The sequence below is a fragment of the Musa acuminata genome, chromosome BXJ3-2, assembly GCF_036884655.1.
Source record: "Musa acuminata AAA Group cultivar baxijiao chromosome BXJ3-2, Cavendish_Baxijiao_AAA, whole genome shotgun sequence".
NCBI lineage: Eukaryota > Viridiplantae > Streptophyta > Magnoliopsida > Zingiberales > Musaceae > Musa > Musa acuminata.
The window spans coordinates 30708849-30723504 of NC_088350.1; the positions used below are offsets into that span (position 1 = coordinate 30708849).

At 44.4% G+C, this 14656-nt stretch overlaps 4 protein-coding genes across 7 annotated transcripts; 1 reads left to right on the forward strand and 3 right to left on the reverse strand.

The window, feature by feature from the left end:
* Positions 1 to 1230: 1230 nt before the first annotated feature.
* Positions 1231 to 2574, forward strand: LOC103975442 (dof zinc finger protein DOF1.7-like). 2 transcript variants are annotated; one of them, XM_018822146.2, is made up of 2 exons: positions 1231 to 1397; positions 1546 to 2574. In XM_018822146.2, exon 2 carries the CDS (start codon positions 1659 to 1661, stop codon positions 2331 to 2333), a length of 675 nt encoding a protein of 224 aa, XP_018677691.2. In that variant the 5' UTR covers positions 1231 to 1397; positions 1546 to 1658; the 3' UTR covers positions 2334 to 2574. The 2 variants fall into 2 exon arrangements, with proteins under 2 accessions (XP_018677691.2, XP_009388681.2); XM_009390406.3 differs by having other exon boundaries at positions 1232 to 1415.
* A 2229-nt stretch (positions 2575 to 4803) lies between these two features.
* Positions 4804 to 6690, reverse strand: LOC135630852 (probable protein phosphatase 2C 12). Of its 2 annotated transcripts, none has more exons than XM_065138099.1 (5): positions 6435 to 6690; positions 5723 to 6058; positions 5533 to 5650; positions 5236 to 5456; positions 4804 to 5159 (listed from the first exon to the last, which is right to left on the reverse strand). In XM_065138099.1, exons 1-5 carry the CDS (start codon positions 6606 to 6608, stop codon positions 4995 to 4997), a joined length of 1014 nt encoding a protein of 337 aa, XP_064994171.1. In that variant the 5' UTR covers positions 6609 to 6690; the 3' UTR covers positions 4804 to 4994. The 2 variants fall into 2 exon arrangements, with proteins under 2 accessions (XP_064994171.1, XP_064994170.1); XM_065138098.1 differs by having other exon boundaries at positions 5236 to 5459; positions 6435 to 6686.
* A 992-nt stretch (positions 6691 to 7682) lies between these two features.
* Positions 7683 to 9860, reverse strand: LOC103975440 (uncharacterized). 2 transcript variants are annotated; one of them, XM_065138199.1, is made up of 2 exons: positions 9299 to 9860; positions 7683 to 7822 (listed from the first exon to the last, which is right to left on the reverse strand). In XM_065138199.1, the coding sequence occupies exon 1, from the start codon at positions 9665 to 9667 to the stop codon at positions 9308 to 9310; it is 360 nt and encodes a 119-aa protein (XP_064994271.1). In that variant the 5' UTR covers positions 9668 to 9860; the 3' UTR covers positions 7683 to 7822; positions 9299 to 9307. The 2 variants fall into 2 exon arrangements, with proteins under 2 accessions (XP_064994271.1, XP_064994270.1); XM_065138198.1 differs by lacking the exon at positions 7683 to 7822 and adding an exon at positions 8296 to 8925.
* A 2186-nt stretch (positions 9861 to 12046) lies between these two features.
* LOC103976241 (protein IQ-DOMAIN 6-like) lies at positions 12047 to 14226 on the reverse strand. Its single transcript, XM_009391451.3, has 5 exons — positions 14030 to 14226; positions 13654 to 13929; positions 13341 to 13568; positions 12978 to 13091; positions 12047 to 12877 (listed from the first exon to the last, which is right to left on the reverse strand). Exons 1-5 carry the CDS (start codon positions 14096 to 14098, stop codon positions 12173 to 12175), a joined length of 1392 nt encoding a protein of 463 aa, XP_009389726.2. The 5' UTR covers positions 14099 to 14226; the 3' UTR covers positions 12047 to 12172.
* Positions 14227 to 14656: the final 430 nt, after the last annotated feature.

Consider the following 14656-nt stretch of genomic DNA (forward strand, 5'->3'; position numbering starts at 1 on the left):
AATATCTCAAAAAAAAATTAAAATATCTAAACTCAAACTGATTTGAATAATGTTCTACGTGGCTCTATCTTTCTCGTTCTCTCTACGTCACTCATATATAAACTCTTTTCTATTGGGTATTGGATCAAAAATTTTTATTTTTATTTAAAATATATATTTTTATTTAAATTAATTAATTACCGACACGATCTGTGTGGTTGTAGAAAGGCTTTCATGTATTTTTCCTGATATCGTCTGATTGTTGTCACCCGATCACTCTTCTTCTACGGAGGTGAAAGCCCACAGAAAGAAAGAAAGGAGGAGAGAAAGGAAGCTGCAATGGCCGTGACAGAGAATGCATTGGTCCTTCTGCGGGCTTCATGCGGTGTTCTGCGGCCATCCGGCCTCCTTCCCATGTGGTGAAGAAGGGAACACAAACCAAAGCAGAGACGACGCGCAGGCAGCAGCTTCGGCTGGTGCTGTGAGGGAGACAGACATCCACGCCATCGAAGAGTGTGCCCGTTGTTCCACCATGTGGGCTGCCAGTGTTGGCATCTCCGGGACTGTTCTCTGCGTGGCCGCCGATCACTTCCGGCCAAACCGGAATGAGATAGTTAACCATCATACCAAATTAGTATTATTAGTTAACTATCATACAAATTAAGAGGCACTGAGCGTTTCTTGTCTCAACCATCGATGCTTGTGATGTTTTGTTGCCTAATTATTCTCGTCTTTCGGTGATCAGAATCAGTTCTTTGTACATATGATTACAACGACAAAATATCACTAATCCAAAGAATTGATTCTTGATGATAGGAAGATAGAGAATAATAAACATCATAAATGAAATCTGATCTCATTATCGTGACATGGTCGTCTTCTCCAGCACTCGAAATGTCCAAATCAAGGAGTGAGATCAAACAAGAGTGTCACCCAAATATGGAATTGAATCCGATTCCACGCCAACCGTCCACTAAAGAGCGATGCGTAGAATCTCAAAGTCTTTATCTATGTCTCAGCCCGAAGTTTCCTGGAAACGATCAACGCACACGGAGCAACGTTAAGCATTACAAATCATGCGGATGGACGGCTGCAAACACTGGGCAGTGAGAAAACGAACGGCTTAAGTGTTTCTAATCTGCAACGATGAAAAATAATGATTCTACTTTATGCCTTCATAATGCCATTAAGGATAAAAGTGTTTCCACTGTATTACACCTTCAATGTTACTGGTCTTAACACAGCAGTGGAATTCTCCGGAGTGGCTGCCGAGGGAGCTGCATTATATATAGTCCACCAAGCTTGAGATGGGAGGAGACTTCACCTTGGGGAGCGGTTGCCTACTACACCTTGGGGATCATCTGGTCTTGTCATTTCCTCCTCTTCGTCTTGTCGTTCCTGTGGCGTCTGAAGAGAAAGTTCGTCTCTTTCGAATGGTTTGAATCATTCTTTTGATTCTGTTCTGCTATTAAAGCTTTAATTTTCCTGCAACTTCACCTTCAAACGAAGAATCTATACAGAAAAAGAAGAAGAAAATCCCATATTTGCACACTGGTTTCATTTCAGACGGCAAGTCCTCTCCTCGTTGATTCCTGTGCATCGCAAAGCCCAGACTGCATCAAGATCTCACGACTTTTGTGAGGAGACACTGCCTGTTGCTCTTGTTCTTCCTCCGAATAATGCAGGATTCGACGGCGTCGGCGGCATTTCAAGCGGCGATGACTCGGTTCCCAGAGCCAGAGCAGAACCTGCGGTGCCCCCGATGCGACTCCACCGACACCAAGTTCTGCTACTACAACAACCACAACATCTCGCAGCCGCGCCACTTCTGCAAGAGCTGCCGCCGCTACTGGACCAAGGGCGGCATGCTGCGCAACATCCCCGTCGGTGGCGGCACCCGAAAGAACTCCAAGCGCTCCGGTTCCTCCTCTTCCTCCTCCTCTGCTGCTTACAGTTGCAAGCGACCCAATCCCTCCAGACCCCCTTCCCACCTCGCTGACCTCCCCAAGACCAAGCCCATCTCCGTTCTCTACCCGCCGCTCGACCCCGACCGCCACCTGCTTGACATGACCGGAAGCTTCAGCTCGCTGTTGGCATCCGACGGGCACTTGGAGGCCATCCTGGAGAGCTTCCACCCAGTTTGCGGCGGCGACGTCACAGTGTTGCCGAATTCAGCCAGCGCAATCCGTTCCGGTATACATATCCAGGGGATGGAATTGCAGAGCTCGGTCAGCAACAGCAACACACCGGCTGCAGCGGTGGAGAACTCGGAAAGATTGGAGGGTGCTCCGGGATGCTGGGCCGCGTCATGGACCGATCTTGCCATCTACAATCCAGGCTCGAACATGCAGTGAAAGAACAAAACTTGGAGCCAGAAACCAAGAAAGAGCACATTTTTCTTCCTTCTTATGGAACTCTATCCAAGAGACATGGATATTTGGTAATAGGTACAGATAGATACATAGTTTTGGGAATGTGGTGATGGAAGAGATGAACTTTCGATCAACTTGTTTTGGTTTCTAAGCATCAGTTCTCTCTGTTTAATCTCTTCGATCTTAATACGAGTTGATGATACTAAATGTAATCTTCCATGAACATTTGACGGTCAAGTCTTATCTCCTTCCTTCAGCCACCACCATACCCAGGGCAGGTTTACCAGCTCAACTCATGTTTCTTGGCTTCGATGGTTGAACCATCAGCACTGCTCTGGGATCAGCAATGTGGCTCTCCTGTGCATGGTGCTCGCGTGATACGAAGCATGATCCACTCCTTTGTCTCCGTTTCCATCATCTCATCACCAAAACCATGTGGTGGTTGGCCTACACAGCATCATGAAGCTGTGTCACGCCTCGTCCCCTCGGCGCAGGGCTGTATCAGTTGCTCCCCTGCGACCACATCAAGAGCAGAGTATTCCCCGCGTGTTCTCATATCTGATAACAGAGTCTTCGCAGCTTCTACTTTACATCATTGCAGACACATGCTAAAGTTGTGGGCAGCGATCCAATCTTGCACACTCGCACGCTCAGTAACTCTGGTCCTGCGTTGCTTTGGCAATTGCCATGGTGCAGCCGCTGGACCAGTCGAGCTGGTGTGGATGGCATTTGCAAGTCCCCATCGTAAACCAGCAGACTCATAATCTCCATCTGATGGTTCTGACCAAATGCGCACAAGAATTAGGTGAGACTCGGACAATATGTTGGAATTATCAGTGAGTTCATAAAGAGCAGAATCAAAAGACTTTGGTCCACTCTTCCAGAATGGCAAAAGGCTCTTGTTCCTGTTCGTCAACGATGGAATATATTAATGATGAGCTCATGAGACATGACCTCAGGGCTGTCTCCCAGTCTTCCTTTCTCTTTAGGTCTTTAGGGCCACTGGGAAACTTCCCTCTTCGAGTCCACAGCCAACATCATACTAGTTTCTACTGGACAAAAGTTGCCATCGAGTCAAGGTCTATGACTTGCTGCCCACAAGTCTTTACCCTATTGCAGTCATTCAACTGCTTGAGTTAGAATATTTTGGCAATCTATGACTTATAGCCAGTAAAAGTGTGTCTCAAATTAAGGTAAAGCCAGTCATGGAATAAAAGAGAGGGGAAGTGCTTGTGAAGCTTCATGAGAAGATGCCAGGAGACTCCTGTCGAAAGCTCTCTGGTCTTTCTGGACTCAACCACAGCTCCATTTTCAGTGATGAAGAGGAGTTTATTGAGTGGAGCAGAAGACCTCAAACTTGATGATATTGAGTTGGTGGGGGATGCAGATACAAAAACAAGTACACCAAGAACAATGCTAAGATAGTATTTCATCATCTTGTAAGATCATGCTGATTAAGTTCACTCCTTGATACATGCACTGCATTGCAACACAATATGCTACATTAACAATGGAGCATCTTAACAGACATCATATGTATTACTTGTCAGAAACCTCAAGCTGATTCTACTGATTTCCATTACAAGGTTGAACACAACCAAACATGCAAAACAGAAGCATATCCAGTATCATTATCTGAATATGTTCATCCTTCCATCATCACTGCCAATGTAAAAAAGTTGGACCAGATTAGAAATTCTCTTCAATATTGCATCATTCTCTGGGAGATGACCAGACTAGGAATTTAATATCTATAATGTTTTAATGTTCTCATCTATAACTCAAAGTCTCCAGAAATCCTAGCATTCTTTTGCTATTGTTATATTCATCTAAGCAACTTTTATGATTCTCTCCCCCCCATTTCAATCATATCAATGGAAAAATCTTAGTGCTTATGCTTTCTGGCATCAACAGAGGCCTCACCAAGAATAAGCATATCAAAGGGGAAAATTTCTTTCATACTGGGCAACACATTCTTCCAGTGGAAAATGCACCATCAATTCCTTCGAGCTCTCCCACTCACATTTGAGGAGGATATATGCTCCAGAGACTAAATCCAGACCACAGCCCAGCTTGAGTTCACCCATACTAGAGAAGTGTTAAGGATATAAATACACATATTGCATCTATCAGTCTAAGTGTTTAGATGAAATAACATTGGCAAAAAGATTTAAAATGGTATAAAAAATCTTCGGTTCGCGATTAATCCAAATTCATTGAATCCATGATCTATGTAGATCCATCCATATGGAGGCCCCTCTCACTATGTAATTGTGCTGCACAAATCAACTTTAATGGCAGGTTTGGCATTGTTCACTTTTCCCATATTTTTCTGAAAATAAAACTGCGTTGATTGATTTCATTTACTTATTTGATATCTTAATATCATCTTCATCAATGATCTAATGGAAGCTAAAATTTAACATCCAACAGAGTCATTTTTGCCCATGGATTTTTCCAAGTATATGATGTCTTTTATTTGCATCCAACTCTGAGAACTTTAGCGAGCATGAGCGCAGGTGATCTCTAATTTGCTCTCCGGATTACATCGAACTCAGTGCAAGATTCGCCTCTGTTATGCCTAATGAACCAGCAAGGAAGCCTTCTTCCACGGCCATCCGCCTTCCTCGACTGCGTCAAGCTCTAAAAGAAGAGGCAAGCAGCAGAGCAGTCGTCCACCTTCGACGAAGGAAACGTGAATCTCCACGCTCGAACTGCTGCTTCCACCACCGCCTTCGACGCCTCCTCTTTCTTCCCGGTGGACGACACGATCGACACGACCATCTCGTTGTCGAGCACATCCCACACCTGAGAGAACACCGCCGTCAAGAACAGAGAAGCACTCTTAACGCGATTTTTGACGAGAGCTCTCGTTCCCTTTTACCCCGTCGGTGGCGAGAACCACGAACCGATCTCTGTCGCTGAGGCGGTGATACGCGACCTGAGGGATGGAGATGACGCCGTAGTTCTTGAGCTCGAAGTCGCCGAAAGCTCGCGCCATGGCGAGCCCCGGGAAGTCCACGTCGGGCAGCCACACTCGTTGGACGTGCGGCTCATCCTTGCGCGCGAAGACCCTGCCGTTGTTCTTCTTTATCCGCTCTGCTTCTTCTGCACCAAGAACAAGCTCAAGGCTTCGCCTTTTCAACCGGGCGAGCAACCTGAAACAGAGAGGAGTTCTTACGGGGCACATTAGGCTTCAAATCGATCGTGAGCTGAACAGCTTCGAGGCGACCATCTCCCGACACTGTTCCTAACACCGCCCTGGAATCTCCAAGGTTGGCGATGATCATATCCCTCCCCTTGTATCAAGAAAACACCGTATGAATCACATGCTCTTTTCAGAAGAAGGATTTCAACAAGCTCGAATTTACTTGCTGAATGACTGATACAGCCGTGGATCCACTGCAGGAGCAGTCCAGGTGGAGCTGCTCTTCGAGCTCATTGTCCATGTCTCTGAAGGCTTTGATGCATGCCTCTTTCCACTCATCGAACATGTCAGGCGACACATCGGAGAATTCCTCACCGTCGGCCGAGCTCGTGTCGTCGCCGCCGGCGGAGCGGTGGTCTTCGTCGTCCAGCAGAAGGGCGTTGTGCTGACTCAGAAGCAAGGCAGGCAGGTTGTCCCTCACCATCCTGCTTACTATGTGGCCGCTCCTTCCATGCCCATCAAATACCCCACAAAAAACTCCATCTTCCACTCCATAATCCTAAATCAGAACAACAAAGTTGCAAATTTATCTCAAACTTGAACTCCTAATCATTCAGCCATCACTAGAATCTAGCAGTTCACAATCTTATTGTAATTAATTTCTTTCAAGCATCATCTATCTTTTAATCGATTGGTGGGTTGTGCTTTGTATCTTCAAAATCCTTGTTTTTATCTGATTTGCCTTTGATCTGAACTTGGCCAATAAAAATTCAGCGTTGCAGAAGACTACAAGTCACACCAGATGGTTAAGAGATCATCAGAAATAAGTCTCTTCTTATAATTATACATCCTGATCAACAATAAACTTTGATCCCAACAGAGAAATCTAACACCACCTTCACAGGATCTACAACAAGACTTTTGAGGCCACATACCTTGCAGAGGATTGCAGCATCCTGGTTTAGACCCTTCTTCCCTTGCTGAGAATAGAGGCAGGCAAGCCTTCTCATTCCTTTCTCCGGACACGAATCATTGTCTTCCAGCACAAAGACTGAATTCTCATCACGCACTTGCTTCTCCAGTGATGCAGAAGAGAAGCAGATCCCCATCTCTCTCTCTCTCTCTCTCTCTCTCTCTCTCTCTCTCTACCTAAGAACTTTGGCTCAACCACCACCACATCCTCAAAGTATACCAAGTGCACTTTCATATGTCCTCTCACCAGGCCACACACTGAAAAGAATAAGATTAATATCTGCATGAGAGGTTACATCATTTGCTGGGTCAAAACTCATATGCTAATAATTGAACACCTAGAAGTTTATATATATATATATATATATAAAACCAAGTCTCTATTTTATATTAATATTAAACTAAGATAAGTATGGAAATGTTGTATGCAGCACGAGGTGTAGTTCTCGGTAGCAGAAACTTAGACGGTTCTTTAAGCAGATGTGATAGCAGTGACCATGACGTTAAACTAACTCCGTTGGAGTTTCCTCCATATGATATTATATATTAATACCACACATGAGTGCCTTTGAATCGTCTCACACTGATATCAATAGTCTCAACTAAATTGCTGTGTTATTAAGTCATAGGCAATCTGATACTTATGTGCTTTAGGGACATGTGATATGGCAGACTTGACTTAAGTGGTCAACTCGAGCACATTGTCAAAGGACCGAACCATGAAGAAACCAAACCATGCCTCATCCTGAAAGCTGAAAGAAGACCAGCTGTTAGTTTTATGTGGACAATGTTGATAGAAGTATGTCCAATTCAAATTGGTCGGAAGAAGAGCAAGTTGCAGATGTTTCGTATTGCTTCTTGAATCGCTGTCATTCGTCCCTGAGAGTTCTGGAAACAATCGTGGCCCATATTTGACCGTCTCTCAGCTTGACAATGCAGCCTGCCATGGTTGTGCAGCGAGTATGTTTGTTAGAATGCCTAAATGATGTCGATGGAGGACTGTGGCTGCCCATCCAAGTCCTCTGGACTTGTGTGATAAGGAAGGAGGAGCTTTGACAATGGATATGAATGAGTTGACTGAAAAAAGATTCTAAACTAGCTTGCAGCGAAGAGATGTCCATTCTTGAAATACTATTTAGGTAGGTTATAACAGGGATTCCAACCTTAAAGTTGTCATATTGATGGTTAGGACAAAGAAATTTATTGCCGGAAATTGTTGCTTGCTTGATTAGGGTGTGGAATAAGATACAGCCAGGTGATGCTTACCTACGTGAAAGACTGCAAATGAAATCTGCTATGCAGTTGCTCACCGTCACGAACTTAGATGGAAACCTTTCAGGTCATTTAGTACCTATAAAAGAGAAAATGAGTTAGAGAAAGTGTCTCACCCGGGATCCACAAGTAAACATTTCAGAAAATACTTCATAACCAATGTAAATTACAAACAGGCTTCGTAAGCTCTGAACGGTCGCATAACAAAGGATCAAAATTGTGCACCAATTTCAACGAAGTTTATAGACTTCAGGAGCTACTGGGCGATGGAGCGGTGCTTCGTCTAGGTGTGATCCGAGAGAAAGGGGACAAAGGTCGATTGTCAAAAGAGCGAACACAATGAAAGAGGCTTGTGATATGTTAACAAAGACGACACATGGAGGAATCACAATCCGAATTCATCTCACAAGGATCAGAATGCAATGGAGATATTACCAGAGATGACATGATATAGCGAGATCATGGTGAAACAATTCGTGACAATACGATACACACCAATATAGTCCGCTCACAGGTGAGTAGAGAAAGAATGATCCATATAAAACGTTCGCATGGAAATAAATGATAGTAGTATTCATCGCTGCAACTTGTGGAGTTACAGCGATGTGCACAGCCCGAGGTTGAAGACGAAGGCACACACCGGGACTGACATTGGGTTCCGGTGAGTTCCCTTCGTACCACCGGAAGTGGGCGAGCTGGATCAGCAGCCCCAGGCTCAAGGACTCCTACAACAGCAATGAGTGCGCCTATCCCACTCCCAACGCAGTCTTCAGCTCTCAAAGAGACTGCTACAACGGCGAGAACTATGCCGTGGTTTCCGGCGCGGAACCTCTCTTCTACTTCGGTGGCTCGGGAAGAAACCGCTTCTGTGAATGAGTAGTCCCAGTTGTAGGTGTGACGAGGAAACCATGAAAGACTGCATTGAAGGCCAATGCCATCAGTGCTGCTCAACTCAACCAGCGGTTTCTTTCTCTTCTTTTCTGGATCTAATTAGATACACCACAAGGCATTAGATCCCAACCGGCATCCAATTCCCCTTCTCCCTCTTTTCTCGATCTTATTCATTCTCCTTCGTGCGTTAGGCATCACAATTGTGTTGACCAAACAAGCTCCACGACGGCCATGGATCAGGAATCTTTGTTGTGCCTCCTCTTTCTTCTTCTTTCTTGCGGTTCTTCCTTCCTTCAAGAACCTTGAAGTTAGGATTCAGAACAGACCACGTGAACATTAATGCTATATACATGGTTGCCGGAACATCAAGTTGGAAGGTGACAACCCAAAATCTAGATCAGAAATGAGCAGGTCATATCGATCGAAAAAGAGATGCATCCGCATAATGATCATGGAAAGGCAGCGAGGAACTAAGATCATATTTGAGAAATGAGAATGGTTGTGGAAGTCATGCAACTCATCAATAGAAAGAACCCATCCACAAGAAATACATCATCAAGCTAGAGAGACAGAGCAAGAGATAACAGCAGAACATCAATCTCTCCGATGTTTATAGATGCGTAGATCTAAAAAGCTTGGATTATGACATGCATTGACACAATACCTAAATGAATCACCACCATCCATGCACCACCTTGGTGCATCTGTCCTTGAGCCACCTGAAGCTTTTCCTCAAGCCGCCCTTCATCTTCCCCTCCACAGCGTAAGCCTTGTATCCCGCCACCCTCTTCTTCCTCTGCAGCTCAGGGTCACTGAGGCTCCACCCAGACTTGGAGGAGGAGGAGCCGGAGGTGCTCTTGCCCTTCTTGAGCTTGATCTCTTTAGAAACCTGGTTGTCGCCTTGGGAGGAAGCATATGATGCACTGTAGCACCTGAAGTCATGACGGCCTGAGATCGAAGGCTGAGGCCTGCTCCCATAAACCTCCATCTCCATCCTCCCATCCCCATACGACCCTGACCTGAACTCCTCCATCGCACCAAATGGAGATGTCGAAGCAGAGCTTTTCTTCTCTTCTTCCTTGAGCCTTTCACCTCACCATTTTTTCTTGCGTGTCTGATGAATCAAAGCAGGCAGAGTGGGGGAGAGTTAAAGAGAGAGATGCTGTGCTCTCATGGGGTCAAAGGGAAGGTGGGTTGGCTCGTGCAAGCAAACAGCTGTTCTGAGAGACAATGTGGTGGTTGCTGCCATGACTTGTGGCATGACATCCAATGTGCTCAAATTTGCATTTAGTTGTAAGTAATTGTTAGTCAAATATGCTTGGTTTGACCAGGGAATCTAATCTACTTGTCCTCCTGCTGAGGGAAATATGATCTGCTTGTCCTTGTTTTGGGATTGCTGCCATCCTTTTCTAGTCAATTGAATTTAGTTGAGAAATTTATCATGCCATGCAAATTACATTGTGTGTGTATGCAGATATGTTCTTGTGGCTATTATCCTATCTGAGAACAATGATGTTTTTTGTGCAAATGATTCATACTCAAAAATATTAAGCACAAGAAAAAAAAGAAAACCTAAGGTGATCCCAACCATCATTAATGTTCATTGGGTTGTCTTCATTGGGTTCCTTTTGTGGGATTCTAAAGCACTGCTATTTCATATAGGCATTCATTAATATTCCTAAACTATATATATATATATATATATATATATATATATATATATATATATATATATATATATATATATACACACACATTTTAAGCTTTAATTAAGAAGAACACTAAGATGCCTGACCTGTTACTCTCAGGTTCTCTGGCTACTTGCACATGGATTTGCTATGACACCAGATCACTACTCTTGTCTTTTCTAAATAGCTTAAGCTTTTAAGATTAATTAGTGGTAATAAATTTTATCACAGCATATATACATATACACACACATATATCTTTTCTATTGTAATTCATCTAATGTTTAATTTATGCTTAAATGGGCATTTGTGCAATTCCATTTGTAATTTTGTCTTAAACTGTGCACTTGAATTGAGTTCATGCATCAAACTTAATCCAACCAATAGAGTTTCCAAATAGTAATATTTTGTAATAGATTAAGCTTTTGAAATCTAATAGTATCATTTCACAGAAAAAGATTTGTCTTCTTGTGGAACTGGACAAGTACATCAAAGCATTGAAATCATATGGCAGTAGCATTTCTTGGTACCAAATGTGAAGGTTTTCTGTTCTCAGGTGAGCATTCATATGCATCCAAGATCAAGCATCATTCAGTATGATCATCTAGTTCTTCACTGTTCAGTTTCTAGAATAATTTGGGTTTGTTTTGTTGGCACTTATCAATTTGCATGTGATATAAAATTTAAGATTAAGATCTCTGGTCTAGAAATGCTGGTATGTCATGATGGCTCGAAAAGCATGGAGCCATGAATGCAAATAAATGGTAGGTCACTTTTCAATTTAGATTTTCATTTGGTTCTACTAGTGTAGATTTCTTATGCATTGGAGATCTGTGCTTTGTCTCTATTCTCAGGTTTGAAGCAGCAAGCCTTTGTTGCAGATAAATATCTTGGAGGATCCATGATTCAGTTCAAAATTCTTGACATATATTACACAAATAACTAAACTATAGCAAGGCACAAAACAAATAAGCTATTGATCAGGTTTTGATCATGATTAAGTTTTCATCATCATCCTCATCCTTTAGATTAGAAATTATATGAGTATCACAGGACTGCACTCAGAAAAAGTTGAGCAACACAATAGTAACCTTGATATCTTTGCCAGGTATGTGTTCTGCTTAGTAAGCTGACTTGTTGAGATTGGATCCAAGCTGGGAAATCTACATAGCAAATCAACACCTTGTTGCATTGCCAAATGCAGGTTCAGACAAATTGTTGGTTGTCATCTTCTTCAAGTGCATCAGAAAATTTGGAAGTAAGCTTCATTTTCCACATCACTTTGGAAAGTGAAACACTTGCTGAGATTCCTGGATCACCTGGCTCACATAGAAGTCATTGCAATTACCTGCTGCAGCTCTGTCATGCCACTTGATCTTGATATGCCACAGGATTACAGTGCTGGCATGACTAAAGAAAAATTTCTCAAACTTCATGGTGATCTAAGAATCCTATGGAAAACACAATTCTGCAGTAGAACTTGAGATTCTTACTGAATTCGGTGAGAGCATAGTCCTTCCAATTTGCAAGTATGGTATGCTTATCAATGTCACAAGTCACTTTAAGATTTTATATCAGCACAATGCATATGCCTGCTTAGAGGACTCTTAGAGATGTTCAAGAATGCTTGTCAATGCCCTGTAATTTAACCAGAGCTTTTACCAACAGAACTTGGTACAGCTAAAGAACTTGAAATTTCTCAGCTTGATCGAAACAATTCTAGTTTAGAAACAAGCAAGTAGAAGAAAGCATCCTGGTCGAAACAATGCAAATCTCTTGGCAAACAGAAGTTTCAATTGCTCAGATGTTATAATCACACATGACATCAAGATGTTCAATAAACCAGAACACTAAGACACACAAGCATGTCGTTTGCGGTAACAGTGAGTCTCTCTACTCATGCTTCTCATCGAAATCTTATCCTTCTGTGGCAGATGATTCTCTAGTTTGCAGCATAACAATGAAGGAGGGTTTGAACAGTCAGTGGTCTTCATGTCAATGTCAGATGAAGTCTTCCGGTGAGACTGAACACCCCCTGATGGATGTTCCTGCACTGTCATCTTCTGTGTATTCGAAGCCTTCTGCTTTGCCTTGATCGATTCAGTCAGGTTCATGTAGTTGGGCCTACTCCTGTTGCTGTCCTCAGTTCTATCTGAAACTAAACAGGCGCTGCTTGAGATCGGCGTAGACATGTAAGCAGAAGATGATGATGCAGAACTCTCATTGTTGAATAAGCCAGTGCTTGGAGATGAAGCACAAAGAGTTCTGCCGCAGTGGCTGGCAGGCATGGTTGGAGGTCTTGCTGAAATCCTCATGGAGATGTTGTTCTTCTTTATGTTCACTGGACCGAGTTCAGAACATGTTGAATAGATTCCACGGTTATCTTCTTTGCATTGAGCTTCAGAAACATTGCATTCCATCAACCTGCTCTCCCAGGTTTTTGCAGCCATCCACCGCTCTAACCAATTCCAGTTCCCACCACCCCTATCAAAACCACGATGCTTGAGAGAGGCCGGAGTGTGCTTTGACCTTCCAGTCACTGCTGGTCTTGATTGCTGAAAGAAGACATGAGAGAACAATGCAAACACTAATCATCAACAGAACAAGGCAGACCTCCTCATGCTACAACAAATTATGATCATTGTATTCACCTACCTGATGAGATAGAGCATAACAAGTAACCTTCTCCCTCTTGACAGTTCCTTTCTGCCTCATGTGTAACTTTTCTCTTACTTCCTCTAACGTTCCTGGACTGTCACACCATCCTTCCTGAAATCCACAAGATGATTCAGAACTATATCGAGACATTATTCATTTTAGGTTTGTAATTCGACAAGACAAAGCTGAAAATAATTGCTTTGTAGCAATTCTCAAGAACATACTTGTGAATCAATTACTATGTACAGGTATCAGCTCTCCCCTGAGCCAATATAATATGATTCTGAGTGGATTAGAACGACGAGCACCAGATGCAACGCTATGTATCAATATGCACATGATTCAGCGAGAAAAGCTTGCCTCTGCTTCCTTGAGAGGATCCATTTTGCCTCGACGAGCCTCGAGCATCTTCTTCACGGCCAGTCCCTCGGTGGACATGCGCGCCCGCCGCGCCCGCACGCGCGCCTGCACTCGGACGAGGGCCTGCATGCACCTCAGCGCCACAGCCGCCTGCTTCCTCACCTGCCGCCCGCGCACTATGGCCTGCAGCCTCACGATCCCTCTCAACGCCCTCAGCGCTCTCCTGGCCTTCGATCCCGACCAAGAAACAGAGGCACACGTTTTACTGGAAGAACGTCAAACGACGACCTCAAAAGCAATCTTCTTCTGTTACCAGGAAGGCGCGGAAGGCGGTCTGGATGCGGATAGCCGCCCACTCCTGCCTGACCACCTGGAAGTCCCTGGGCGGGGCGCGGACGACGGTCGCGGCGGCGGTGGTGAAGGCGTCGGTGACCGACGAGACGTCGGAGGCCTCCGACGCCACCGAGCGGTGGCAGATGCCCCCCGACCCCCGCCGCAGCGACAGGTTGTCCCATGAGGAGCTCCTCCACAGCTTCTTCCACTTCCTGCTCCTACCATTGCCACCACCGCCACCACTATCACTCTTTTCCTTCAAGGCGAAACAGAACAGCCACCCCATTCAGTATGGTCAGCGCTCAAGCGTGGAAGAAGAGAAGAAACAAGAGAACAGCAGAGAATGCAGTGAGTACAGTGCCGTCCTGCGCTTGCTTCTTGAGGCCTACCATGAAGGACTTGATCCACTTCCCCGAGCCACCCATACCTTGAAGTGTTCTCCTTGCAATGGAACCTTACAGAAGCGAAAGAGAGAGAGAGAGAGAGAGAGAGGACACTGCGTGGGGTACTCTCGAGAGCATAGCAGCTCCTTTTTCATCGTATTTGAAATTCAAAGGAGAAAGAGAGGGAGGGGGAGGGGGAAGGGGATGCAGAGGGAAGACAGAAAGCCATCGCCGCACAAATACTGCGCTTTCGATCCTTTTGCTTTTGTTGGGGAACGAGGTGCCATGATGATGCAGTTGGTCGTACTCAATAGCCACGCGGTCGCGAATCTCAAAGCAACACGTCACAACCACACCACTGGATCAATTCAAGAATCACACGAACCAATCGAGTTCAAAATGTCGCAGTGCCGGATCTCTAGACCTGTGCGAATCGCAAAGCAACACGTTCGTCCAGAGACTCACAACAGCCCAACTAGATCATTCTGGACCGTACAAACTAAATCAAGCACAGACTGTAGCGGTGCCGATCCCTCATCACCGGACTTGTGATCGTTCGCGAATCTCAAAGCAACACGTTTGCCTATATAAGCTCGGAAC

Excerpts from the sequence above, each read along its gene's own strand:
- LOC103975440 (XM_065138199.1), bottom strand. The coding sequence starts at position 9,667 with ATGGAGGAGTTCAGGTCAGGGTCGTATGGGGATGGGAGGATGGAGATG.
- LOC135630852 (XM_065138098.1), bottom strand. The coding sequence starts at position 6,608 with ATGGGGATCTGCTTCTCTTCTGCATCACTGGAGAAGCAAGTGCGTGAT. Across the intron at positions 5,460-5,532 it reads TTTGAAGCCTAATGTGCCCC|AAGAAGCAGAGCGGATAAAG; the intron begins GTAAGAACTCCT and ends TTCTTGGTGCAG. Across the intron at positions 5,160-5,235 it reads TGGTTCTCGCCACCGACGGG|GTGTGGGATGTGCTCGACAA; the intron begins GTAAAAGGGAAC and ends GTGTTCTCTCAG.
- LOC103976241 (XM_009391451.3), bottom strand. The coding sequence starts at position 14,098 with ATGGGTGGCTCGGGGAAGTGGATCAAGTCCTTCATGGTAGGCCTCAAG. Across the intron at positions 13,930-14,029 it reads AGCAAGCGCAGGACGGCACT|GAAAAGAGTGATAGTGGTGG; the intron begins GTACTCACTGCA and ends TTCGCCTTGAAG. Across the intron at positions 12,878-12,977 it reads GTTATGCTCTATCTCATCAG|CAATCAAGACCAGCAGTGAC; the intron begins GTAGGTGAATAC and ends GTCTTCTTTCAG.
- LOC103975442 (XM_018822146.2), top strand. The coding sequence starts at position 1,659 with ATGCAGGATTCGACGGCGTCGGCGGCATTTCAAGCGGCGATGACTCGG.